This window comes from Tiliqua scincoides, chromosome 8 (assembly GCF_035046505.1).
Source record: "Tiliqua scincoides isolate rTilSci1 chromosome 8, rTilSci1.hap2, whole genome shotgun sequence".
Lineage (NCBI taxonomy): Eukaryota > Metazoa > Chordata > Lepidosauria > Squamata > Scincidae > Tiliqua > Tiliqua scincoides.
The window spans coordinates 31,060,228-31,086,914 of NC_089828.1; the positions used below are offsets into that span (position 1 = coordinate 31,060,228).

The 26,687-nt window shown below is 45.6% G+C and overlaps 1 protein-coding gene across 1 annotated transcript; it reads right to left on the reverse strand.

Moving 5' to 3' along the window:
- Positions 1-8,156: 8,156 nt before the first annotated feature.
- Positions 8,157-21,633, reverse strand: LOC136659231 (protein CIP2A homolog). Its single transcript, XM_066636353.1, has 4 exons — positions 21,170-21,633; positions 12,175-12,250; positions 10,777-10,831; positions 8,157-8,539 (listed from the first exon to the last, which is right to left on the reverse strand). The coding sequence occupies exons 1-4, from the start codon at positions 21,491-21,493 to the stop codon at positions 8,455-8,457; spliced, it is 540 nt and encodes a 179-aa protein (XP_066492450.1). The 5' UTR covers positions 21,494-21,633; the 3' UTR covers positions 8,157-8,454.
- Between the last annotated feature and the right edge of the window lie 5,054 nt (positions 21,634-26,687).

Genomic DNA, 26,687 nt, shown 5'->3' on the forward strand with positions numbered 1-26,687 from the left:
GGCAGGCAGATTTCACAAGTGAAACGCTCCCTCCCGATGGGTTGCCTCCCCTGCTGCAGGAGGGCCAGGATCAGGGCCTCTGAGAGGAACTTTATCAGGGGATACAAAGTGGGCCCCCTCCCAAGGGGGAGGGGAGGGGTAAAACGGAGTGGGGGCAGGATGGTGACAGGGATTGGCAGAACAGGCTGGGGGGGGGAAGGCAAAACAGGGCAGGGGATGGCAGCAACAGTCAGAAAAGTCTTTGGAGCCCAGGTCTACTGGGCTTCCTGATGCAGAGCCCAGGTCTACCCACCCATGCTGTATCAGCAGCTAGTTACCAGGGACATGCGGTGTGGGGGTGGCAGGTGAGGCAGAACCACCCCATTGTGGAAAAGCACCCCAGCCACCCCACCCACCTTACACCTGAGAAAGAGGTATAAAGAGAGCCTCCTTGGATGTAAGCAGGCAGGGCAGCTGCGCTGCTTTTTCATGGACCATGACGGGGCAGTTCTGCCACACCTGCCGCCCCCACACCACACATCCCTATGGCAGTGGTGTAGCTAGGTCATTTGATACCCAGGGCCCATTAATTTTTGTCACTCTGTACGACATAATTAATTTTTCAAGTGATGTCATGACTGGAGTGACATCATCAAGCAAATTAAAATAAATCATTATAAATAATTAAATTAAATAAAAACAAACAAATAAGGGGAAGCCAGCCCTGATCCACCAAGTGAATTTCTCTGTAACCTGCCTGCAGTAACGCCCCTCCCACAAAAATATCAGTGAGATTTTCAGCCATACCCAGCACTGGTGCAGCTAGAGGGGGGGGCGGCGCACTAAATTTTGCAGGGAGCCTCCCTGCAGTGTGCAAGCAGCTCCTCCCCTCCCCTCCCGAGCTATGTGAGGGGGGGAACGGAGGCGAATGGCTCCCAAGGGGAGGGGGAGGAGCCCTTTGCATGCTGCAGGGAGGCTCCCTGCAAAACTTAGTGAGCCGCCCCCCTTCTAGCTACGCCAGTGCTACCCAGTGTCCAGTTCAATTTAAGTTCTTATATTTCAAGCATATCAATATAAGGACCCACTTAGCTTTACAAGTCTAAAATAGAAAACATTAACCTTATCAGCTCAAGTCTTTTTTTTGGGGGGGGGGCTGCCTTCTGGAGCATTTGTTGAGCTCCAGTTCCATCAGATTGGGACCATTCTGGTGGCCTCACATTCCCTTTTGCCTGACCTGAGCAGGAGCCAAGGCACGTTTGCTTACTCGTGAGTAAACGCTTAGTTTCACTTTCCATAGGGCTCAATACATTCGTCAGCTTGGAGGGAGGGACTTCCTTCTTTTGGGGGGCTGCATTCATCAGGTTGGGACCATTCTGGTGTCATTGGATTGCTCTCAGCCTACCCTTTCCTATGGACCAAGGCAAGCTCTCCTATTCGCGAGTAAACGCGCGATATGGCTCAGTTTCACTTTCCATAGGACTTCATGCAATTTTTTTTGTTTTCTAGTTTTTTGGGCCCATAACTTTTGATAGAATGGAGGTATTTCACTCTGGTCTTTTTCATTGCATTCCGCCAGAAATTCCACATCCAATGGTATATAACATAATGGTATTACTCCTAACCACAGCGATGTTAGCGATTTTGGTAACATGTGGTGTCACAAGTTACCACAGCCTTGGTAGCCCCCAAGGCTGGTACCTAGGATTGACTGCTCCCCCGCCCCTCGCTAGCTACACTACTGCCTGATAGATACCAGAAAACCAAACACAGTTCTAAGTCTCTCTAAAAATTTTCAAATATAGAAAATCATTGCAGAAAATTAGCATCAGCTTATTTGGGCTCACACTAGAATGGAAAGTGTCCTGTGTGGACCAAAACATACTTCTGCAACAGCTGTACTCCTGCAGCCATGACCCTGTGCTCCTATACACTCCTTCATGGCAAGTGGATCTACACCCCAAAGAGCTACTGTAGCAGACCAGTTTCCTCCCCGATTTGACACTGTGATAAGGAATGTCATCTATGCATTCCTTGGCCTGCTTCTTATGGTTTGTGGCAACCCCTTGCATCCCGCATGAGAAGAGAATCTGGGTGCGATTGGAAAATGTAAGATCCCAGGAAATTTCTGGACCCCTCCTTTGTCCTGGGCTGCCTTTCTGAGCCTGGGCCTTGAGGCAAGGTGACCAGGGCCGAGGCCACAGTAGCCACAGAAACAAGAGTTTCTTGTTCACAGAAACAAGAGAGCCATGGGCTGCTTGACTTAGCAGAAGCCAAAAGGGCCTTGCAAAAGGGGCCTTGGAATGTGTTTATGCTCGCAGCTTGTATCTGCTTAGTGTTGAATGCTGTAACAGATAAGCACTGAGCACTGTGATGGTATGCAATGTGCAATGGTAACATGTGTAATCCACCTGAATTCAGTAACTTTGTAACTTTCCATGCCTTGAGGGCAAGACCACACCTATATGGCAAATTGTAACCAATCAAATGGACATTGCTCCAAGCAATATGTCCCTCAGGCATAAGGAAGCACACCTAGAATACTCGGGCACCCATTTGCTTTGAGACAAAGCTCATTTGCTTTGAGTCCCATCGCATGAGTGGGTGCCCATCGCATGCGATTGAACGACACCAAACTTTTCCAAGTGGTCAAGACCAGACGTGATTGTGAGGAGCTCCAGAAGGATCTCTCCAAACTGGCAGAATGGGCAGCAAAATCGCAGATGCGTTTCAATGTAAGTAAGTGTAAAGTCATGCACATTGGGGCAAAAAATAAAAACTTCACATATAGGCTAATGGGTTCTGAGCTGTCTGTGACAGATCAGGAGAGAGATCTTGGGGTGGTGGTGGACAGGTCGATGAAAGTGTCGACCCAATGTGCGGCAGCAGTGAAGAAGGCCAATTCTATGCTGGGGATCATTAGAAAAGGTATTGAGAACAAAATGGCTAATATTATAATGCCATTGTACAAATCGATGGTAAGGCCACACCTGGAGTATTGTGTCCAAGTGGGCACTGCTTTGGCCTGAGGCTGCGTAAGTCAGTAGTCCAGCAGCTTCCTTTACATGCAGACAATCCCAAGTTCCCTCCTCAGCATCTACAGACAGAGCTGGGAAAGACACCTGTTCCTGAATGGGCGCAGGGTTAGTTGGATTGTGGAGAGGCAAATAACAGACAGGAGGATTAAGAGGACTTCTGAAAAGGAAAACGTTTACTCGTTTGCAAACGGGACCACCACAATGAGGTGGTGGACCCCAAAGAGTTACAATAATGCAGGTTTTATAGAGCATTCTAAATAGAGGAGGGGTATCAAGAACACACACAGAGAGGAAAACATCCGTGGGAAAAATAACATGTAAGCAGGCAGAAAAACAAAATCGGCATCCATTATCAGTTTGGAATGCTTGGTCGGAAGGACCATACAAAGTGCATCGACAGGTTATTTATATTTTTTATTGACGGTTTGGTAATCAATCACACTGCTTGACCTTAGTCCTTCCAGGGTCTCACATCCTTATTTGCTTATTGCCATCTTGTTTGTCCTTAGAGGCCCATACCAGGCTTCTCTTGTAGCTTTCTCTTTCCACATACTCTCTCATCGGTTTTGATTTCCTGCAGCCAGGGAAAAAAGAAGCAGAGAGTGGGAGAGAAAGGAAACTGAAACCATGACTGGCTAATAGGGAACTTGGGGAGGGGAGTTCAGACACAAAAACTGAGCATGTCAGCACACCCCAGAGTTGTGCCTCCTGGAAAAAAAAAAAAGGCATCACTTTTCTTTCTGCTTTGCTTATAATCCCAGCATTTTCCCACTGTGCTTGCTGGGGATGCGTCAATGCTTGTTATGTTGCGACAGATTTTAACCAAAGTGTGGCCAAAATTCCATTTAATTGTCCCTACTTATGCGTTCTTATGCCTGGTGCGTAAAAGCCAATTAACACATCAGATGTGAACATGTTTGGCTGACTTTTATTTGCACTAAGATTCAGTGCTGAAAAATGAGAGTCAGCACAAGGACCGCCAGGGGCACGCTCCCGGGCTCCCTTCTTTGCCCAGGGAAGGGTGCAAGCCCCGACGGAAGCCAGACTCAGGCTGCACTGTGGGAGATGGAGGCTGCCAGACAGAGCAAGCCCTGCAGGCATGTGTGGGGGCTGGGAAGACAGTACGCATCTGGGGCAGGGCTGGCTGCCCTCTCCTCCTCCCCACCCCCTGGGCTGCAGCTGCCCCCTGGGGAGCCCCCTCTGGCCCCCCTGCAGCTGGCAACCTCCCCCCACCTGGGAAACTGCAGCTGTCCATTTGGTGGGCCTGAGATACAAGACAAGTCCTGGAAAAAGAGGACATCGTCACCCTCTGTGTGTGTGTGTGTGTGTGTGTGTGTGTGTGTGTACACGCACCCTGTATATGCATACATATACATATATGTAGAGCAGTGATTCTCACACATTTAGCACTAGGACCCACTTTTTAGAATCAGAATCTGTCAGGACCCACCAGAAGTGGTGTCATGACTGGAAGTGACATCAGCAAGCAGGGAATTTTTAACAATTCTAGGCTGCAATCCAACCCACACTTACCCAGATAAGTCCAATTTACTATCAATGTTAAAAGAATATATATAGTAGCTTGTTAAAAGTACAGGTCTGTAACATTTCCCCAAATACAGTCACATACCATGGTAGCATCAAGCCTAACATATTAAAAATAAAATACTGAAATGCATGGGGACCCACCTGAAATTGGCTCACGACCCACCTAGTGGGTCCTGACCCACAGTTTGAGAAACACTGGACTAGAGGGTAATTTGAAACAGTTGGTGGAACGTAGGGAAAGCCTTAAGACTGCTGAAACTATAAGGCTCAGGCTGACATGGCTTGTCAGTCTCAGATACCAAGGCCTGGAACACCTCTGAGGCCAAGGATTGTTTTAGGTATGGACAATGTGAACCTGTAAAATGAAATCATGGGTAAGGCCAAGTCCTTTACATAAGCATAGTCAAGACCTTAGGGCACAATCCTAACCAGGTCTACTCAGAAGTAAGTCCTATTTTGTTCAATGGTGCTTACTCTCAGGAAAGTGTGGTTATGATTGCAGTCTAAATGTACATATCATAAACCTCAATAAAACAAGTATGCATGTAAGTCAGACAAGGATGTACTGTGTATCACCAATCAAGGAATGTGTGACATAGGTGGCTAAAATGTATAAAAGCTGCAACTCTGAAAGCTATTGTTCTCTTGATTTGGGTTTCTGACCCCAAGCACTCTCTATCGTGCAATAAAGAATTTCTCATCTCTCCAGTGCCCTGAGTTTTGGTTGCGCACTGAGTCAATCTGCTGCCTTGATTTCCCTTTAAGTCCAACAAGCGCACAACAGAAACTGAGCACACAGACATTTGTAATGGAAGATCAGAAGATCATCAGGTGGATGATGTGGTGTTGACAGCGATTCCCTGTTTTGACAGCTGTTTGACAGCTCTGGGAAGGGCAGGGCTGGCTCCACAGCTGTAATCAATCAAGGCCAATGGAGACCTGGATGGACACCTGAGCTTCATTTGACCTTGATGGGACTTTGAATGGACATGACTGAAGGGATGGCTCACTTGAGCCTAATTTGGAGCTAATGAGGTAGCTCACAGCTGAGCTGCATTTGGATCATGAGACATCCAAGGATAAAAGGCAGCTTTGGGCTAAGACAGGGCTACCTTGACCCAGGACCAAGAGCGGGATGCTGACCCAGCAGAAGCCAGACTATGACCCAGAGGGAAACCCGGATGGACCCACACTGGGAGAAGGGGACTGCCAGAACTCTGCTGGAGGACACAGAAGAGAGGACTGCCAGGACCCTGCTGGAGGAGACACTCTGCTGGAGAGGAGGAACTCTACTGCAGAAGACTGGACTGTGTTTTGGAGATTGGATTGGACTTGGACTGGAGGCGTCAGACCTTCACCCACAGAGTTAAGTGGAGTTTTGGGGAGGAAAAGCCTCTGGACAAGAGGACTTGCAGGGCATGTCTGTGTTTATAGCAATAAATTGTTAATTGCTATAGATAAGAAGTTCTGTGTTTATTCCTTTGCACACCACAGCTGTGCTTCTGGGAAAAAAGGGTGTTAATTAGCCAAAAAGAGGGCATTAGAAGAGAGTTGGGATATTTGGCAGAACAACATTATGGCAGAATTATTCACTTCTCAACAGTTAACCTAGAACAGGGGTCAGCAACCTTAAAGACTCAAAGAGCCGTTTGGACCCATTTTCCAGAGGGGAAAAACCTCAGGAGCCACAAAACCCTTTTGATATCTAAAATGAAGATAATACTGCATATATAGTTTTTCACCTTTATGCTCTTATGGGTCCCATTTTAATAATGTAGCCCCCTCTTGTAGCTTTTAGTTAGTTTTGTCATACATTCTTGTCCTGTGTTTTCAGATGCCTGGTCCTCTATGGTGTTTTGTCTGATTCCAAGGCCATTCTCTGCCTGGAGAATTATACCCACTTTAAGCAAATTAGGTCCTCTTCTTTCCCCCAACAAATGACCCTGGTTCTGCCCTGCAGTCCTGCTGGACCCGACCTCCAGGGTAGCTCACCTGTTCAACCTGCAGAGGTCCTCTCTCCTGCCAGCAGCCTCCCACCACTACAGCAGACCCTGGGTCCTCAGCAGGTCTTGGTCACAGCAGCCACACACCAAACTCCAGTGTCAGAGTATCCAAGTCAAAGTCAGGAAGCCAAGCCAGTCTCCTCTCCTACCTCCAACCTGCGCTCCTACAACCCACACCCCCTTCCTCATGTGCTCCTTATATCCGTGAGGGCCCTATTGCCTTCAAGTGGCTGCAGCTGTGCAGCACAGTCTGCTGGATGCCCAGGCCTTACCCTTAAAGGGGTCACTGCTAACACCACATCTACCTCCTCACCGGATCTTCCAGGATTCCAATACATATGGTGGTTATGACATCTGCTTATCTTACATGGATACTAAAGAACTCCCCCCACCTTCCAGAGGCACCCTGCTGGAAGGAAAAAAAGGACACAGACTCCAGAGAAGAAGCCAGAGCTGGGGGGGGGAGGTGTGGGGGCAACCACAGGCCAGCTTCTGCCCTGCCTGCCTGCCTGCCCTCCCTCACTCACTCAGGCTGCAACCCTCTCCACACTATCCTGGGAGTAAGCCCCATTGGCTACAATGGGACTTCTGAGCAGACAAGTTGGTTGGAGCTCTCAGGCTGCAGTCCTCTTCACACTTTCCTGGGAGGAAGCCTCACTGACTACTTGTGAGTAGACCTGCAAGGAGGGGGCTGAGGCTGCAGCCCTCCACACCTTCCTGGGAGGAAGCCCCACTGACTATAGCGGGGCTTACTTGTGAGTAGACCTGCACAGGAGGAGGCTGAGGATACAGCCCTCCATACCTTCCTGGGAGTAGCCCAGGGACTACATCGGGGCTTGCTCTGGAACAGACCTGCGTGGGCTCCCACTCACCCGTCCTTGCACTTGGCCTTGAGCAGGCTTCAAGGCTGCTATCCCAGGCACCCTTTCCTGGGAGTAAGCTTCATCTGATGTAATGGGGCTTACAGCTCAGTAGACACGCATAGGAGCAGGCTCCATGGCTGCAATCCCAGGCACCCTTTCCTGGGAGCAAGCTTCATCCACTGTAATGGGGCTTACTACTGAGTAGACACACAGGATGTCTCCTCTGCTGTGGAGGAAAAGCCTCTCCTTGCACTGAGTGGGGACCTGCTCAGGGAAAGGTGGGCTGCAAGGGCTCGCAATGGCTGAGGAGGAAGGCGGCTCAGGATTGGCTGGTGGTCAGCCAGTGAAGGGCCCTGAGCCATTCCAACTGAAAAAGCCAGGAGCCTGCTGGATGCTGATTGGCTGAGCCTGCTGGAGAGTTGGGGAAGGGAAAAACAGGGAGCTTAAACTTGCAGAGCGGGCAAAATTGAAAAGGGAAACCAATGCGGGGCAGGTGGGGGTGAAGGGAGAGGAGGGAAGCAGCCTGCACTCTCAGCATAGATGCCTCCTCTCACACTCTGCCACTTGCACATGGAGGAGCCGCAGCAGACAGCTGAAAGAGCCACATGCGGCTCTAGAGCCGCAGGTTGCCGACCCCTGACCTAGAAGAAAAAGTTAACCAGGAAGTCCACCAAATGTATCAGAAAACAAAGCAATATGCCCACATTTGAAATACACCAGGACACAGATTATAAAACAGAAAAAAGTATTTATTCTATCTAGGACAGCAAGAAAACAGCACAATTCTTACAGCCAAGGCGAGGTGTAACATCTTAACATTACAGTGACATCCTTGTTTTAACTCAGGACAGTGGCTTGCAGTCACTCCGGATATTCCCCAGCAGCTGGCATTACCAACACAGCAGGGGAATTTTCCCAAAATCTCCAAAACCCTAGTAACAATGAGGTGGTGGGAAATGCAGATGAAGCAGAGCTGGCAAAAGTTCTTTTGGACTTGCCACGAGGTAGCAGCAAAGTCCAAGAAGGTTACAGAAGGAGCAAGGGAAGAAGGAGTAGACGGAGGATTATGGCCTGATCAGGAATGGTGGCCCCACTGCCCTTTGACGGTTCCCTGAGGAAAGAAAGAAATGGGTAATTAGAACTTGGTGGCCATCCTTTTTCCACCAAGCCTTTTTCTAGCCACAAACGTTAATTTCAGAGCAGAAAAGAGGTAGGCAGGGCCAGTTGGACCAATTGCTCCCAACTGAGCCCGTGCCTAAGGGACTCCCACACTGGGGTAATCTAGTCTTGAATGCAATTCTATATTAAAATGTGCTTAGTTCCATTGGTCCATTAACTTACATGCATTTTTAAGTGCATGTTTTATTTATTTATTTATTTATTTAACTATAATAAACATAAAATACATAAACAAATACATAAACAATATTCTAATGGTGTAGCAAGAGCGAAGCCAAAAAATTCCTACTAGTTATATTTTAGATACATAAAGTCCAAACATTAACAAATGGTAGTCTATACCACTATGGATATCTTTGGTATGATAAGTTGAAAGTGAATATGGAATTTAAGAATCATTATGGTAGACATGCACTGTGGAAGATATGGAATCATTATACGAAAAGGTTTTATAACAAAATTCCACTCTCAACCTCACCACAAGAAGCACATTTTGGTTTGGGAATAGTACAAAGAGACAAAAGGTTATTGTATAAGAATATATTGAAATTTAACCAAGGTCAATGTATGTTGAAGTCTAGAGAAGAATTGATTGCAGAGGGTTTTGACTGCCAATGGTTTATATATTTACAATTATTAGAAAGATTTAAAACTGATAAAAAATTATATGGCTTTGAAGAGGGAGAGTCAATATTGGAGAAACAACTAAGATCAGATGAGCAAGTAATATCTAAAATATATAAATTGCTTTTGAAATTTGAAACATTTTTTGATTGATTTTGATTCTACCCTAGGGATATCAAGCCTATAATAAATTTCATATCCAATTTTGCCTCATAGCTCATAAGGCCGGCCCTGGAGGGAGGGTATCGTAGCTTTAGGGCAGGGGCCATAGGCAGAGCCCAAGAGCTTCCTGGGCTCCTTGAGGGAGTTCCCTGGAGATCTCTGTTGGCCACTATTAGGCAACAGGATGCTGAATGAGAGGGACATTCAGTCACGTCCAACAGGGTTCTTCTTACATTCCTGCGATAGCTAAATGAAGCCTCCATGTTCAGAGACAGTCTACTTTGCAAGGGAAGTAAGCAGGAGAGAGCTGTTACTTTGATGCTTTGTTTGTGGGCTCCCCAGAGCCACCTGGCTGGCCACTCTCAGAAGCAGGACACTGGGATAGATGGATGCTTAGTCTGACTCAGCAGGGCAGTTTCCAAATTCTGAGACAGAATTTGCTACAGCATGATGTGATGGTGGCCAGTAGTTTACATGCATTTAAAAAGCATCAGACAAATGTACCGAAGTTTGTCCCATTTGCTAATGGCTATTCACAGCGACAGCTTAAACAGGGTCAGTTCCTGGGGACTTGGTCACCAACAAGTTTAGGAGCCCTTTGTGTGTGCAGCCCAGCTCATGTCTCTCTTTTCCTGGCTATGCCCCCAACTTGTGACTTGCTAGGAAGGCATGTTTGGTAGTGGGCAGTTCTGAGCCTTCCTCTTCTTGCTTACTTTCCAAGGCCAGGGCCTGGGAAGGACTTGCCACTACAATCCTGGCTGTAGTGGCCTCTTGTGGGCCAAGGAATTTCCAAGTGGATACTTCTTATGCCCTCCCCACCAGAGGCCAATGAGGATGTTCCCAGTGAAAGGGGTTGTGCAGTTATTGGGAACCATTGAGCTGGACTGGTGGTGGGGGGGAAGGTGCAGCAGGAATGGACCTGCCATCCACTTTCCCCTCCCATCTCAGAAGGTTCTTGGGAGCATCTTATTGACTATCACAAAAGACGCAGCAGCCTCAAAGAGGTTCACTAAGGAAAGTAACAACGATGTAAGTTTTTCTCACTGTGCAGTTTAGTGGGGTGGGGGAGTCAAGAGACCCAGGAATCTCGAGGGAGGGCCTATGGAATTTCTGGCTTGTGCCACAGTAGGTCTATCTGTTGAAGCTGGCCCTGATAGCTAAAAATTGAACCTTCGGGTTTAGAGGGAGTAACCTCAGTTACTGGGAGACAAAACAAAAAAAAAACCAAAAAAAAAACCAGGGAAGATGAATATTGCCTTTGGCCCTGTTTGTGGCTTTCCAAAACGCTTCAAGCTGGAGAAGAACTTTGATCTGATCCGGTGGGGAAATTTTGTCTTGTGCAAACAAAGATAAGCACACATCATTTTATCCAGACATTCTTACTGTTTCTTCTGGTTCTCCCACTCAGAAATCTGCTGCCGGAGTTGTTTAATTTCCTCTGCAAAAAGAGACCAAGACCCAGTTAGACGTCTCAGCTCCTGCCCCAATCAGCCTGGTGTTGGTTTGTGTTCCCCACCAACAGCAAACTTCTTTCTAAGCTTATTGTGCTGACTATGAGAGAACGTCAACAAACAGCAGAGCTGACCTGATAACACAACGGTTTCTTGCAATCAACTCCCTGGAAAAGCCAGGATGTTTGCTATTTGAAAAGAAAAAGATAACTATAATTTTGATTTGATGCAGTACACTGTCCGGGAGGCCTGTTAAAGGCCGAAAGGCAATATCAAAAGGCATTGAAAGGCATGAATACATGCTTAAAGAGGTGCTCGTTGAGGTGCGTTAACAATTAGATTTTGGACAGTCAAAAAGAAAGTTCTCATGCAATGAAAAACATTTACTTGTGACACTTCCTGTCTCAAGATCTGGCAGCAGCAACTACCAAGATGGATGGTTTCAAAACAAGATTAGATAAATGCATGGAAGAATGTGAATGTAGGAAAAGGTGGTATATAAATCTTTTAAATTAAACAAATATATAAATGAATAAACTTCAGACTCTTCCAGGAAGGCTCTTAGCGTTCTTCTTTAAAAGGTTGGACATCCACTGAGGAAGAAAGGTCTAGCCACTGCCATCAGCCATAATACCTGAGTAGAACCCCCATCTTTACGGGCAGTCTACCTCTGAACACTAATTACTAGAGGAGCAAATAGGGGAGGCCTGTTGCCTTTGTCCATGACTGTCTTGGAAGCATCCGGCTGCGATGGTGGAAAAGAGAACCCTGACTAGATGGGTCCCCAGTCCGATCCAGAGAGTCCTTCCTGTCTAACAATGCCTACCATGTGCCCCAAGCACCACACCATTTAGAAGAGAGCCAGTAGTGCAGCTGAAGAACCCATGCTTGGCATGCAGCTTCAGTCTCCAGCATCTCCAGTTGAAAAGGATCTTTTGTAGTGGGGTGGGGAGCAGGGCTGCCCCAAGACCACCTGATGCTGGAGGTGCCATGCCAAATGTTGCTCCCCTTTACCCAGTGATGCACCAGCCTCCACTCCTCCTGCTCTCCAACATTCTCACTCAGCACTCTCTTCCCCTCCACATTTCCTCTTCCTCTCTGTTCCTCTCTTCCTTTTCCAATCCAGGGAATAAAAGGAGGAGGACCAATTGATGCAAATTGGCGGGCAGAGATGGGTACCCCCCACCAATCTGCCTTCTGAGGCAACTGCTTCAGTTGACCTCATGGATGGGCTGACCCTGCCTCTCTGCTTGAGAAGAGAGGTGCAACCAGTCAGAACAGACAATGCTGGGCCGTAGAGACCATTGGTTCAACCATTGGGTTATCTCACCTTGGAGCTTGTGTTTTTCTGCCCTTTCTTTGGAGATTTCTTTATTCTGGGACATGATGTTGGATTGCAAGTTGTACTAGAGGGAGAGGGGAAAAACAAGAAGATATAAGCTGAACACAGCGCTTTCACTGGGGTAGGACTGCCTCCCTCCCTCACTATGTTCAGAACCCAAGTGGGCCTCTGCTCACTTAGCCAGAGTCCTGCCGTTTTGGGACCCTCTATTCTTTTCCTAAAAGCACTGATCATAAATGTTTTGAAATCATAAAAGTTCAATCCTCACTTCTTTCCAACATTCATTGACAGGCCCACTTTGAGGTTGATTTGTCACCTCCATGGCAACATCTAGCTTGGGTAATATTATCTGTGTTGCCTCTTTGTTTGTGTAACTATTCATGGGGTCATCAAAGAGCATCACTGGCAGATTTTCTTCTGTCTTGTGCTCTGTATCTGTGTCCTATAATAAACTGCAATTGTAGATATTTGAGAGTCAGCGTGTATTTCCTCTCACTGAGACGCGTGCAGGCCAGCTGCCCCTTGCAGCACAGAAGCTGGCCACTTCCATGTTGGGTCAGAAAAACCTAAAGGGAAAGGGAACTAGTCCCTTCCTGGCCCCAGGCCCATTTCTAACACTATACCTGATTGCCAGGTTGTTGGCGTTACTGGCAAGGACCAGTCAGCACTGGCAACAAACCAATGGGCTGAAGGAAGGAGCTGCCTTCCCCCAGTTTGCTTCCATGCTCAATCTAAAGGCTACCTTTGCAGCTATGGGTCTCTTTAAAAAATCACTCAAGGGGGAATGGATGTCTCTAGCACACGTACATGTGGGTGCACGTGTGTGAATGCCGAGGGGCTGTGCAATCCTCAGCCAGCCATTTTCCACCTGCCAACTGCTGAAGTCTACTTTGTATTCTATTATTTTAATGAGAAATTCATAAACAAAAGTACAAAAGACCAAATAATCAACAGTGTCAAAACAGTCATAGTTAATCATCAGCCACATATAAAATACAAATATTTAATAATTAAACGGATAGACACTAAAATTATTTTGTAAACTGCATCAGTTTATCAAGGCAAATTATTTGTAACCCCCTTGTCTACAAGGAAAATAGGGTCCTCCCATGGCCTTATCCATGTGTATTCTGTTGTCTCTAAAACACAAAAGAGAGCTCTATAGAGACGGGGTTTTCAGTGATAACAAAATAAAAACACATAACACCACTTTCTACACTTCTTATTTTTGTAAAACAATAAAGAAATCTGCAAAATCTGCAAAAAATAAAATCATTCCCTAAAACCTCTGCATATTTTCTAACACCCCTAAATGTCCCTGGCTGCATCCGTGGATTCTATACCACCTATATCACTTCTAGTACATTTTTTAAGCTGTTATAATTCAGAACTATAATTTATAAAATTTCACTCTTGGAATAAAAACACATAACACTGCTTTCTGCAATTTCCGTTTTTGTCAAGAACCGAAATCTAAGAAAAATAAAACTGAAAAGCACACCTCTACCAAGAGAAGACTGTCCTCCATCTGCATATTTTATCATTCCAGGAAGTGATAAATAAGCTCAATTCTTCTACAGAATGATCAGCCGTTCATTTCTCACTGCTCTTTTAACATAAGGTCATCATCACATCACAAACTTTTTTGAAAACTGTACGGATGGTGTAGGAGGCTACTTTTGTAAGATGTGATACTTGTTCCCTGTCAACTATCATGCCTGATCTTTAACAGCTTTCAACAGTACTTTATTTTGCATACATACGGAAACACTATAACCAGTGAGAACATTTATCTTAGTGAGGATTTCTTTCTTATGACTGCAGTCCCAAAATGTGTGCAACATCACACTACATTGCTGGCAGGGGACTCAATTCCCCAATGGCCCTACTAATAAGTGACCCCCCCCATACTCCCATGGCACACCTGCAGACCATTCCCTGCACACCAGTGTGATGTGGCACAGTGGTTGAAAATTGCTGATCTAGACCAGGGGTGTCCAAACCCTGGCCCTGGGGCCACTTGCGGCCCTCAAGGACCCCCAATGCAGCCCTCAGGGAGCCCCCAGTTTTCAATGAGCTTCTGGCCCTCTGGAGATTTGTTGGAGCCCACACTGGCCCGACGCAACTGCTTTCAGCATGAGGGCGACTGTTTGACCTCTGGTGTGAGCTGTGGGATGACAGCTCCCTCCACTGCTTGCTGTTTCACAAAAGTGAAAAGTGAAAAGTGCAAGGCCTTTTATAGGCCTTGAGCTAGTGCAAGACCTTCATTCAATCATATAAGTTCATCTTTAGTATACTCATTTATGTAAACTTATGTAAATTTATTCAAATTTTAAATGAAAATTCATTCTTTTTTACCCCGGCCCCCAACACAGTGTCTGAGAGATGAAGTGGCCCTCCAGCCAAAAACTTTGGACACCCCTGATCTAGACAGACATCTGCAATGGGCATTTATTTGAAAACTACAGATCTGTTTCATGGATGTCAAGTACCAGTTTGTAGAAACTGTATCTTAGGGAAACATTTAACAGTCATACTATTTTTTCCTCAGAGCTGCTTCCCATTCCTCAGACGTAAACAAGATTCCATTTTTTCCCTATTCAAGCTTGCATGCTGACTCCTTATAATCTGATTTTGTTAATTCTTTAAGATTCTTGCACAATCCTCAATGGTCAGTGATGCGGTCTGAGGGGGACTGCATTACAGGGTCTTCTCGGTGGTGGCTGCCTCCCTATGGAACTCCCTCTTACAGGAGATTTGCTGTGCACCCTCCCTTATCTCCTTTAGGAAGCAGTTAAAGGTCCTGTTGCTTTATCAAGGCTTCCCTGTTTGCCTCGGGGCAAGAGGTGGGATACAGATCTTTTCAAACAGTGGTCTTCAACTTTTTTTCATGCCCTGACCCCTATAAATAATTAAAGTATGAGACTGGCGACCCAAAGCCAATCCTGCCTCCCTCCCTGATCTGCCTACCCTACCCCGGTCACAGTCCACAACCCCTTGCCCCTGCCCACCCCATTTCCCCCCTACTTCTTGTGCCTTCACAACAACCCTGTGAAGTAGTAGCCTGAGTAGGAACAACTTTAGGAAATGCGGGGCACGACAGCTTGAAGAGGCTGCATAGGATTCTGTCAAGAACTCAGTTTTGATAAGGCAGTACCATTACTGGACTGAATCCAAGCCCTCTCTTGCACAAGCTTTGAGAGGTTGCTGTGACCTCCCAAATGAGGCTTTGTGACCCCATTGGGCTCATGACCCACAGGCTGAAGAACACTGTTTTAAAATGAAGAATTAATATACGGATGTCTGTAAAAGTTGTACTACTCCAAACCAGAATTACTCTGGTGTTGTGGTTTTTTTTTAACTCCAGACGTATCCTGTCCAGGGTCATCCTATTGCATAAGGATTCTAATTGTATGTATTATTTGGAAGTCTTGACTAAATTGTGGTCACCTCCCACCCACCTTTTCCATTATTTGTTCACAGGATAAAATGGCAGTGTTCTACAACCAATCCACAATTAAGGGCAAGGCAGGATGAGTCCAACCAGATATATAGGAGTCCCAAGCATAGCCATTGAAGTTCATAGTGGAGTTATTCATAATGAAAAACAAACCTGCAAAGTGACTCTCTTGAGGAGACATTCTTTTGTCTTTGATACTTAGAGGACAGGTCCTCTTGTGGATTGAGAACTGGTTGGAGGCCAGGAAGCAGAGAGTGGGTGTCAATGGGCAATTTTCACAATGGAGAGAGGTGAAAAGCGGTGTGCCCCAAGGATCTGTCCTGGGACCGGTGCTTTTCAACCTCTTCATAAATGACCTGGAGACAGGGTTGAGCAGTGAAGTGGCTAAGTTTGCAGACGACACCAAACATTTCCGAGTGGTGAAGACCAGAAGTGATTGTGAGGAGCTCCAGAAGGATCTCTCCAGACTGGCAGAATGGGCAGCAAAATGGCAGATGCGCTTCAATGTCAGTAAGTGTAAAGTCATGCACATTGGGGCAAAAAATCAAAACTTTAGATATAGGCTGATGGGTTCTGAGCTGTCTGTGACAGATCAGGAGAGAGATCTTGGGGTGGTGGTGGACAGGTCGATGAAAGTGTTGACCCAATGTGCGGCGGCAGTGAAGAAGGCCAATTCTATGCTTGGGATCATTAGGAAGGGTATTGAGAACAAAACGGCTAGTATTATAATGCCGTTGTACAAATCGATGGTAAGGCCACACCTGGAGTATTGTGTCCAGTTCTGGTCGCCGCATCTCAAAAAAGACATAGTGGAAATGGAAAAGGTGCAAAAGAGAGCGACTAAGATGATTACGGGGCTGGGGCACCTTCCTTATGAGGAAAGGCTATGGCGTTTGAGCCTCTACAGCCTAGAAAAGAGACGCCTGAGGGGGGACATGATTGAGACATACAAAATTATGCAGGGGAAGGACAGAGTGGATAGGGAGATGCTCTTTACACTCTCACATAATACCAGAACCAGGGGACATCCACTAAAATTGAGTGTTGGGCGGGTTAGGACAGACAAAAGAAAATATTTCTTTACTCAGCGTGTGGTCGGTCTGTGGAACTCCTTGCCACAGGATGTGGTGCTGGCGTCTAGCCTAGACGCCTTTAAAAGGGGATTGGACGAGTTTCTGGAGGAAAAATCCATTATGGGGTACAAGCCATGATGTGTATGTGCAACCTCCTGATTTTAGAAATGGGTTATGTCAGAATGCCAGATGCAAGGGAGGGCACCAGGATGAGGTCTCTTGTTGTCTGGTGTGCTCCCTGGGGCATTTGCTGGGCCGCTATGAGATACAGGAAGCTGGACTAGATGGGCCTATGGCCTGATCCAGTGGGGCTGTTCTTATGTTCTTATGTTCTTATACTATGTTTTCAAAGCGGTTTGTATTGATCAAGCCGAAAATGTGTCTGTTCTCCTAATCCAATAATAATAATAATAACAACAACAACAACAACAACAACAACAACAACAACAACAACAACAACAACAACAACAACAACAACAACAACAACAACAATAATAATAATAATAATAATAATAATAATACAGGTATTTATATACCGCCTTTCTTGGTTGTCAGATTTCTCCTCAGACTTTAATTCAAGGCGGTTTACAGGGGCAGGCTGTTTAAATCTCCATAGGGATTTTTACAATTAAAGAAAGGTTCTATCTTTCAAGAACCACACAACATTTCAGATGGAACTTTCGCGGTCTGTTATCGCTTTCTGGCCTCCTCCCACACAGGCTGACAAGCAGCTCCTTCCGAAGAGCAGGTGGAATAACTCGGCTCAGCTTGTCAGCTGCTGTCAGCTGCTTCAAGGTCTTGCCGTTCACGGTGCCAGTGGCCTGGAACTGGCGACCTTCAGATGTTATCTTCAGGCAGTTGGAGGCTCAACCCTCTAGACCAGACCTCCTGCTCAAACCATGAAAGCGTAAAGCTTGTCTTGTTTTAACTTTTTCCCCAAACATATCCGTTCAGAGACAACAATCAGCCTAGGCTACAATCCTATCCACACTTTCCTGGGAATAAGCCGCATTGACTGTAATGGGACTTACTTCTGAGTAGACATTCAAAGGATTTGACTCTTAAACAGCAATCCTGTACACCCAGTAAGTCCCACTGAACTCAATGAGTCTTACTTCTGAGTAGACATGCATAGGATTGTGCTGTTACACATCTTATTATATTGTACAATATTTTAGCCCCCACCTCTACTTGTGCTTCATGTTCAAATAATGCTCCTCTGTTAAGAACATGAGAAGAACTTGGCCAGATCAGGCCAAGGCCCCTTGAGTCCAACTTCCTGTATCTCACAGTGTCTGACCAGATGCATCTGGAAGCACACAAGGCAACACGTTACCTGGAGGCTGGAAGTAGGACAATTCCTGTTTTAAACCTTGCCACTCTTCTGTCTATTCTTATTACTTGTTCTAATAATGCATAGACTTCTTAATCTTTTTTTAAATTTTTTGGAAGCTTTAAAAAAATTATTTATTTATTTTAAGCATCAAGTACAGCATTTTGTAATTATAACAAAAGGAATCTATTTAGGGTGACCATATAAATAGGATCTTCAGTTTCCACTGAAACTGGAAGAAAAAAAACTGAAAACTGAAAAAAGACTGATAAAACTGAAAACTGAAAAAAGATACTCTTTTTTCCAAGTTCAAAAGACATTGGCGCTCCAACAAAAAATGCTAATCACTGACTGAAGACCCATTTTTTCCCCATAAACCCATAAGACTTCCCCAAAAAATCAGGAGAACAGGAGGTTTAGTATATATTAACATATCTGAGAACCCAAGTTCAAAGTGAAAGGAAATGCCTTGATGTCCCGAGGCAACAATTTTGTATACAATATCATTACCTAAAAAATTAAAGACCAACAATCCAGACCACTTTCCACATCGTTCTTCCTAAATGATCAATTTATGAAAATATGGCAGCCTTTGTTAACATATAGTACTGAGTTGGATAGGAAGAACGGCATAGACTTCTTAATCTGATGGTCTCTGTGTCCCTAAGTACTGAATAGACATTGCTATTCTTGGTATTTGGTCATTCTGAATTATGCTGGAAGAAACATCCCATGGCATCTTTCTTTCTTTCTTTCTTTCTTTCTTTCTTTCTTTCTTTCTTTCTTTCTTTCTTTCTTTCTTTCTTTCTTTCTTTCTTTCTTTCTACCCTTCCTCCAAGGAGTTCAGGGTGGTGTATGTAGTTCCTTCCCTCCTTTTGTCTTCACAACAACCCTGTGAGGTAGGTGAGGCTGAAAGACAGTGACTGGCCCAGCATCACCCAGGAAGCTTCATGGCCGAGTGGGAATTTGAACCTGGTCTTAGTTCAACCCCCAAACCACTACACCAGTGGTTCTCAAATTGGTGCGTCACGACCCACCAGTTCGTGTAAAGGTTCCCCTATCCCTTTAAGGGGAGAGAGGCAGGAAAGCAATCTCTAGGATCGCATCCATATGGGGGGGGCGAGGGGGGGTGCTTGTGATGTGTTTGTGCTTGTGAAGGCAGGGGTGCAGCAGGCCGCAGGAGGTGTGGGGAGACCTGCCCAGCCCTCCGCAGCGCTCCCCAAGTCTTGGAACTTTCCCTGAAAGCGGGTGCAAAGCACTTCCGTTTTGCAGGAGGTGCTTTGCACCCACTTTCAGGGAAAGTTCCAAGCCTTGGAGCTCTGCGCAGGGCTGTCAGTGATGAATGATAATTGTGTTTTTTTTTAATCATGTCTCTTTTTTATTGCATTTATTTGGTAGTTTAGTTACTTTGAAATATTGAACATTAGCCTTCCTCAAGTTCATTAGTCTGCCTTTGATTGTCCACATTGAAAGGTGGGGTATAAACATTTTAAAATAAATTTTTAAAAAACCAAATGATAAAAATTGTAATTGAATTGGTTTAACGGTGCTGCACACCTGGATCTTGTGCTGTTGATAGACAGATTGTCTGCAAATAATGACAGCATGAGTTCAAAATGTCCCATTTTTACGCCTTTACTAATAGCTTCTTTTTGAAAAGCCAATTTGAGATATTTGATGGCTAACTTAAAGGGAAGCGGGGATCAAGGGCACCCCTGTACTGTCCCTCTATTCAGCCGAAAAGACTGGTGAGGTTTATTTTGAACTGTTCGGCTGGTAGGGAAGTCTCTGTTTGTCTCTAGTGTAGCTTAAATCTCCCCCCACCTCCAAAACAAACACCCATTTGGCTTTTAAATTGCTGGACTGGTGATTGCCAAATAAATAAACAGAGCAATGCAGCAAGCACAGGAGAAACTCCCACTACGGATCAGAGCTAAAGAGTCAGGCCATGATCTGGTGCATTACAAATTAGTGCATGATATTAGTGTCCTTATATTTTCACCTGTGGAATGTCTGAAGATTGGCATGATTTTGAAAAGAGACCTGTCTTAGGCAATAAGCATGTAGGCGAAGAACATGAGAACATAAGAACAGCCCCACTGGATCAGGCCATAGGCCCATCTAGTCCAGCTTCCTGTATATCACAGCGGCCCACCAAATGCCCCAGGGAGTGCGCCAGATAACAAGAGATCTCATCCTGGTGCCCTCCCTTGCATCTGGCATTCTGACATAACCCATTTCTAAAATCAGGAGGTTGCACATACACATCATGGCTTGTAACCCGTGATGGATTTTTCCTCCAGAAACTTGTCCAATCCCCTTTTAAAGGCACCCAGGCCAGACGCCATCACCACATCCTGTGGCAAGGAGTTCCACAGACCAACCACATGCCGAGTAAGCTGTCAGGCCAAGCAGGCTAACCCTGCTACCCTTCTGGGATTTGTAAGCAAAGCCTGGTCTCTGCATTGAATTCCATCATTAATAGGCTCTCATCTTATTTGCCTGTCAGTATTTCAGTGATGGCCAGTGTGTGTATGAGAAGATCAGGCTAGGAAGAGCCTGGTTCCAGTTCCAGCTCAGCTGTGAAAACAGTGCTATTCATAAATATACACACCTGCACTCTCTCTAAGGAAGTCTCTAAGCAGCATATGGGCACTCATTTCTCCTCACCCCAGATCCTGTCCCATTATGGGACAGGCATTGGGGCGCAGTGGTTAGTGTTGAACAGGGCCAGCGAAGACCCAAATTCAAATTCTCAGCTATGAATCTCTCTTGAGGCTAACTACCCCCCCCTCTCTTAACCCTACCTCACAGGGTCATTATGTGGATAAATTAGGTGGGGAGGAACAACATGTCATCCCTGAGGATTATACATAAGGATTTTAATATATTTTTTAAGAAATAAAACAGTTTTATCACAAAGATAAAAGACAAGCAACATTGCTAGTCAGACATTTTAGTACAAGTCACAATTAGGAACGCTAGTCTCGGATTTTAACACTGTTCCGGGAATTCCATTACCCAAGATGTGTCTTCTAAGGTCTGATCTGTTCTTAGAAATTTACCAAAATTCTCATGTTAAAGTCTTTTCTTTAACAACTATTCAAAATATGTTACCAGCTCTTTCCGGCAGGAATCCCAGTGTTGACTGCTGTTGCTCAGGCTCTGGGTGGCAATCAACAGTTGGGCACGAATGTCATCACTCTCTTTCTTGGCCTTGTCCCGGTCTTTTTTCAGGGCTTCTGTGCACGTCTCCAACTGGGCCCACACCTGAATAGTCTGGTTCTGGAGCTGTGTTTGGCATTCTCCTGACTGGCTGCCCGGCTCTGAATACTTTTTCCACAAGAATAAGCTCAAGAAAGTGAGAGCTAAAACAATGGCAATAACCAATGCACAGTTTTTGCACCACTTCCATCTGTCTCCCATCTTGTCATCCTTCATATCTTCTTCTGAAAGTGTTGAACAAGGTCCGTAAGCAGACTGTCAAACCATCTCAGGAGAATTCCGAACCTAGAGGTTTGTGCTGAGGCTGGAAACTCAAACCCCTCTGTGTCCCCCTGGTGTTCAGAGCTGGGCTGCTCACTGCACACTCCCTTCCTATTTCATCCTTTCTTCATTTCCGAGAATTGTCATGATTTCAGAGAAAAGGTGACCAGGGGGGTGGCTCCAGCAGGGTAACTGAAACTTGTCGATCATTGTTATAAAAGCAAAAGGTTACTCTGGGGACAGTGGAACCAAAACAGAGGATTTCTCTCCATTAGAGCGTCTTTTGCCTACAAAGAGGATAAAATGGAGCTTCACTTCACAGAGCCCCTCCAATGGCCTTGCAACTGGGATTTCTCCCCCCACACCCAAAACAATTCTTGTGCTTCTCACTTGATGGGTTAATTATATGAATATTTTCTACTTTCTTGCATAATAGACCTATGAATTGTTTTCCCTATGAAACAATTTTGATACAGAGCCATATCCTTAATCCAAAGTTTGTTTCTGACCCAGTCAGATCGTTGGCCCACCTGAGCTCTGCTCAACATGGCCTACACCAGTGGTCTTCAACCTCTCTCATGCCACGACCCCCTCAATAAATAATGAGACTGTAAGCCCACACTGCCAATCCTGCCCCCCTCCTGAGCCTCAAACTTCCTACCCTGCCCCATTTTTGACAGATGGCATTGGTAGCCAATGATGCTGCGCAAAATTGTGCCTTTTCATGGTGATATTGTCCGCCTTTCAGGATGAGATGATGTAGGCATTTTGATGCACCATCTTAGGTTAGGGAAGGATGTAGCTAATTGTGTAAAATAAGTGAGAGTGAAGCTTGAGCCATTTGTGTTCCTGCAAGAGGTAGGCTTTGAAAGGTTGTCACAACCCCGCAAATGAGGCTTTGTGACCCAACTGGGGTCACAACCCCCAGGTTTAAAAAAACAGTGGCCTACACAGACTGGCACCAGCCAGCCAGGATTTCAGAGTGACAGGTCAGTTCCAGACTTTGTCATGATTAAGGCATCAGTTTGGACTTTTGAATAAATATTAGATGGCTGCCTGAGGGGGTGTGTAGAAGAAGGCTAATTGACTGGATAGATTTTTTCCCAAGAGCCTGAGAAGATGAACCATTGATGGGCAGAATCCTTTACAGACTTTACAGCGAATCCCTTGTCTCTGTTTCCTGTTGGCTCAAGTCAGAAGCAAGTGGACCATTTGTTCCCTACTGAAATTGTCAACAGGAAAAGACAATGTGAAACTGCCCTCAGAATGAACCGATATACAGCTGTTGTGTTCAGAATCACAAATGGACAGGCCATATCAGCTGTGAAGACTGGACCTGCCTGACTCCACTTCTTGGAGTTGTCTGCTATCGCAATACTCTCAACTTTTGTATTAGGGACCACACAAGCACCGGAACAATCCAGTACACCTGTGGATTACCTGTCCAGAGGACCCACAGTTGTGCCTTGCTGCACCCTTTTGGGAGGGAAGTGAGGACTTTGGGATGTGATGAATATCCATGTTGTTTTCACCTCTGGATAAGCAACGGTGTTTGGTTTTTCAGGAAAACCCAGAGTCATGCAGCCCCTTCATAATTAACCTGTCTATTTCAGCACAAACTGGCTTGTACTGCAGTCCATTTTACCAGATGAAAGGCAAATTCAGCAAAAAAGTTGTGCTTTTGTTGATGCCGCTGTTCTGCTTGTTAATTTTAGATAAATATTGTTGTCTTACCTTATCTTGGATATGTGTGTGGGAGGGGAAGGGGGAAGACCGGTTACTAAGACATCTCAATAGGGGCCTCATATGTCTGCTTGCCTGTCACCTTCCCCAGCCCTCCACTCGTGGTGACCATGAGCAGGTCTGGGCCCTGGTGAAAAAGTTTTGGGAGCCTCCAGCATGGATGGACCAGCTAAAAATATGCAACATAGTCAAGCCTGGAGTTTTGTGTCCAGTTCTGGTCACCGCATCTCAAAAAAGACATAGTGGAAATGGAAAAGGTGCAAAAGAGAGCGACTAAGATGATTACGGGGCTGGGGCACCTTCCTTATGAGGAAAGGCTACGGCGTTTGGGCCTCTTCAGCCTAGAAAAGAGACGCTTGAGGGGGGACATGATTGAGACATACAAAATTATGCAGGGGATGGACAGAGTGGATAGGGAGATGCTCTTTACACTCTCACATAATACCAGAACCAGGGGACATCCACTAAAATTGAGTGTTGGGCGGGTTAGGACAGACAAAAGAAAATATTTCTTTACTCAGCACGTGGTCGGTCTGTGGAATTCCTTGCCACAGGATGTGGTGCTGGCATCTAGCCTAGACGCCTTTAAAAGGGGATTGGACAAGTTTCTGGAGGAAAAATCCATTATGGGATACAAGCCATGATGAGTATGCGCAACCTCCTGATTTTAGGAATGGGTTAAGTCAGAATGCCAGATGTAGGGGAGGGCACCAGGATGAGGTCTCTTGTTATCTGGTGTGCTCCCTGGGGCATTTGGTGGGCCGCTGTGAGATACAGGAAGCTGGACTAGATGGGACTATGGCCTGATCCAGTGGGGCTGTTCTTATGTAAGCCCCAGGCCCCCTTCCTGACCACCAAGCTCGAGTAACTTATACTGGCTCCCCCTCCATCAGCCCTACCTCCACCTACCCAGCTGATCAACCCTGCTGTTGTGCTGTCCTCTTCTGGCTTACTGGCTTTCAAAGTGAATGAGAAGAAGGGGGGGAGAGCTTCCTTCCTCTTCCAGTATCAGTGCTGAACGAGGAGGTCAGGACTCTGTAGTCCCACTCCCAACTGGACTCTTTCTATGACAGCAGTTGAGAAGGGAGTTGTCAGTGCTGCTACTCTACCTCCTTCAAAACGGGCCAGAAGCCCCCCCCCCCCCCCCAAAGAGGAAGAGCATAATTTCACCACTGCTTTGATCTAGGCCTGGTCTCCATATCTCAATAATCAAGCACCCGCCTTCTATGCAGAAAGCCCTAGCATCTTAGCATCAATCCTTTGCAGCACTAGGGAAGCCTGGAATAGAGCCAGGTTCTGAAAAGTCACTGCTTGTGAAGGGCGGGGAAGGTTAAGAGGCCAAGGGATTTGGCTCAATCCTTTGCTCAAACCTTGTGTTCGCCTTGAACCCACAGAATCTCTGCAAGCAAGCTGCTCCCTCTCAGACTCAGCTGCAATCAGGAGGAGAACAATTTTTCTCTTAGATCAGTGATGGTGAAGCTTTTGGGCTTGGCGTGTCAAAAATGTGGAAAATGCCTGATGCAGAAGCCTGAAAAGAGTTGTAGGTGTACTTGACAAGTTTTAAACAACCCCTTTGAATGAAGTGGTTGAATAAAGGCTGTTAAAAGGATAGCAGCAGTTTTATATTTAATTCTTATATTTTTAATAACCAACCAACTCTTTATAGAGTTTTATAAAGTTTTATAAAGTATTAATTAAGGTGCAAAGAGCCATGATACATGGACTCAGAGGCCCTCAGACCTTGGAGATAAACCAGCGAGAGGCCATTAAAACGCAGCCGCCTCATCTTTCAAAGCCTTGCACACAGATCGGCAAAAGGGAGTCCAGGGAAACCTTGAAACCTGAAGTATGAGATAACACAAACAAGGGAAGCCAATGTTTGCCAATATCAATCAACATCAAAAATGTTGCCAATATCAGTCAGCATTAAACTGTCATCTTTCAGTGGGAAAGTAAGTAAAAAGCGTAATGTCATCCTGAAAGAAGGAAATACAAAAACTTCCTGATGTAACTGTAATAGTGAATAAACTAACAAGCTATAGATGAATGGTAAGCCTGATTCTAGCATAACAGAGGTCACACAGGAAAGAAATGTGTGAGACGTTAACACGATAAAGTCTTTTTCTTATTTTTCTTTTCACTGACTCTGGTGTCTTTTCTTTTGTGCATTGGGCAGTACCTAAGCCAGAATGCAATTTTGGAACCTCTGATCGACCCAACATGCCTAACGTGACTTTTATTTTTGAAAAATACAGTCCTATCATGTGCGGTGTTATGTATTTCCAAAATTTTGTATTTCCAAAAATTTCCAAATTTTTTCCAAAAATACAGGTGTGTCGCTTACCAACCATCCGCTTAACAACAGACCACATATATGACGGTGGTCAAAGCACAACAAAGAGGCTCTTAATGAGGCAGTCAGGACTCCCATAGCCTGCAGCAGAGTTTCTGTTTACACAACAAAGAGTCTCTTAATGCAGAGAAGCGGCAATTGGTCTCCAGTAGCCTGTGCAGTCAACTAGTTTCTGGCAGGGAGTGTCTGTTTACACAACAAAGATGCTGGATTGGGCTGAATGTTCACTTAACAACCTAATCGCAAAACAACAGGGATCGGAGACCATATCCTCGTCATTAAGTGGTGCACACCTGTACAAGTGAAACAAGCTCAGTTGTCGGGTGTTGGTGAACACTGGTATGTCACCCAAAACATCATGGCATGTCACTTTTGGCCATCACTGCCTTTGAGGGTTGTTGTAAAGATTACATCTAGGCAGTTCGCATGATGTGCTTTGCACAGTCAAAAGAAAAAAAAAGGCCTATATTTGCATTATATGTAGCATTATTGCTGAGTGAAAGGAATCAGTGCCGTGGGGTTGGAGGAAAAGAGGGCTATAGCCACACTCCAAGTAGACCCCTGTTTTGTTCAGTATGACAAACATAGCAGCCAATGACAGAGTATATTGGCGGTTCGGCTGCGCTCCTGCTCATGACTTTTAAATCTTTGAGTTCACTCAGTGCTGGTTTCCTGCAGACACAGAAGGAGACACAGAAAGAGGAAATTGACACTGCGGTTTTTTATGTTGAACTCTACCCGAAGTACCGAGTTGGAAAGGGCTCTTTGCAGATGGTGAAGGCTTCCTCTACTACATTCATGGGCCAAACTTATGTGCCGTCTGCAAAACCAGACGTCTTCTTTTTCCGTTTGGCTTACCACGCCAGCAGTATGCCTCTGCATTTGTTGGCTGTGTGCCACTGTCTGCCTTGCTGTGACAAACCCAAGGAGTTTAACTGCAGGGCTGTATCTGTTTGGCATTTGCTGACCTTATTCCAAGATTTCCCAGCATCGTCTTTCTCAAGCGGCTGGACATTTGGGTACTTTAGGGCCAAGCGAGATAGATTAAGGGAA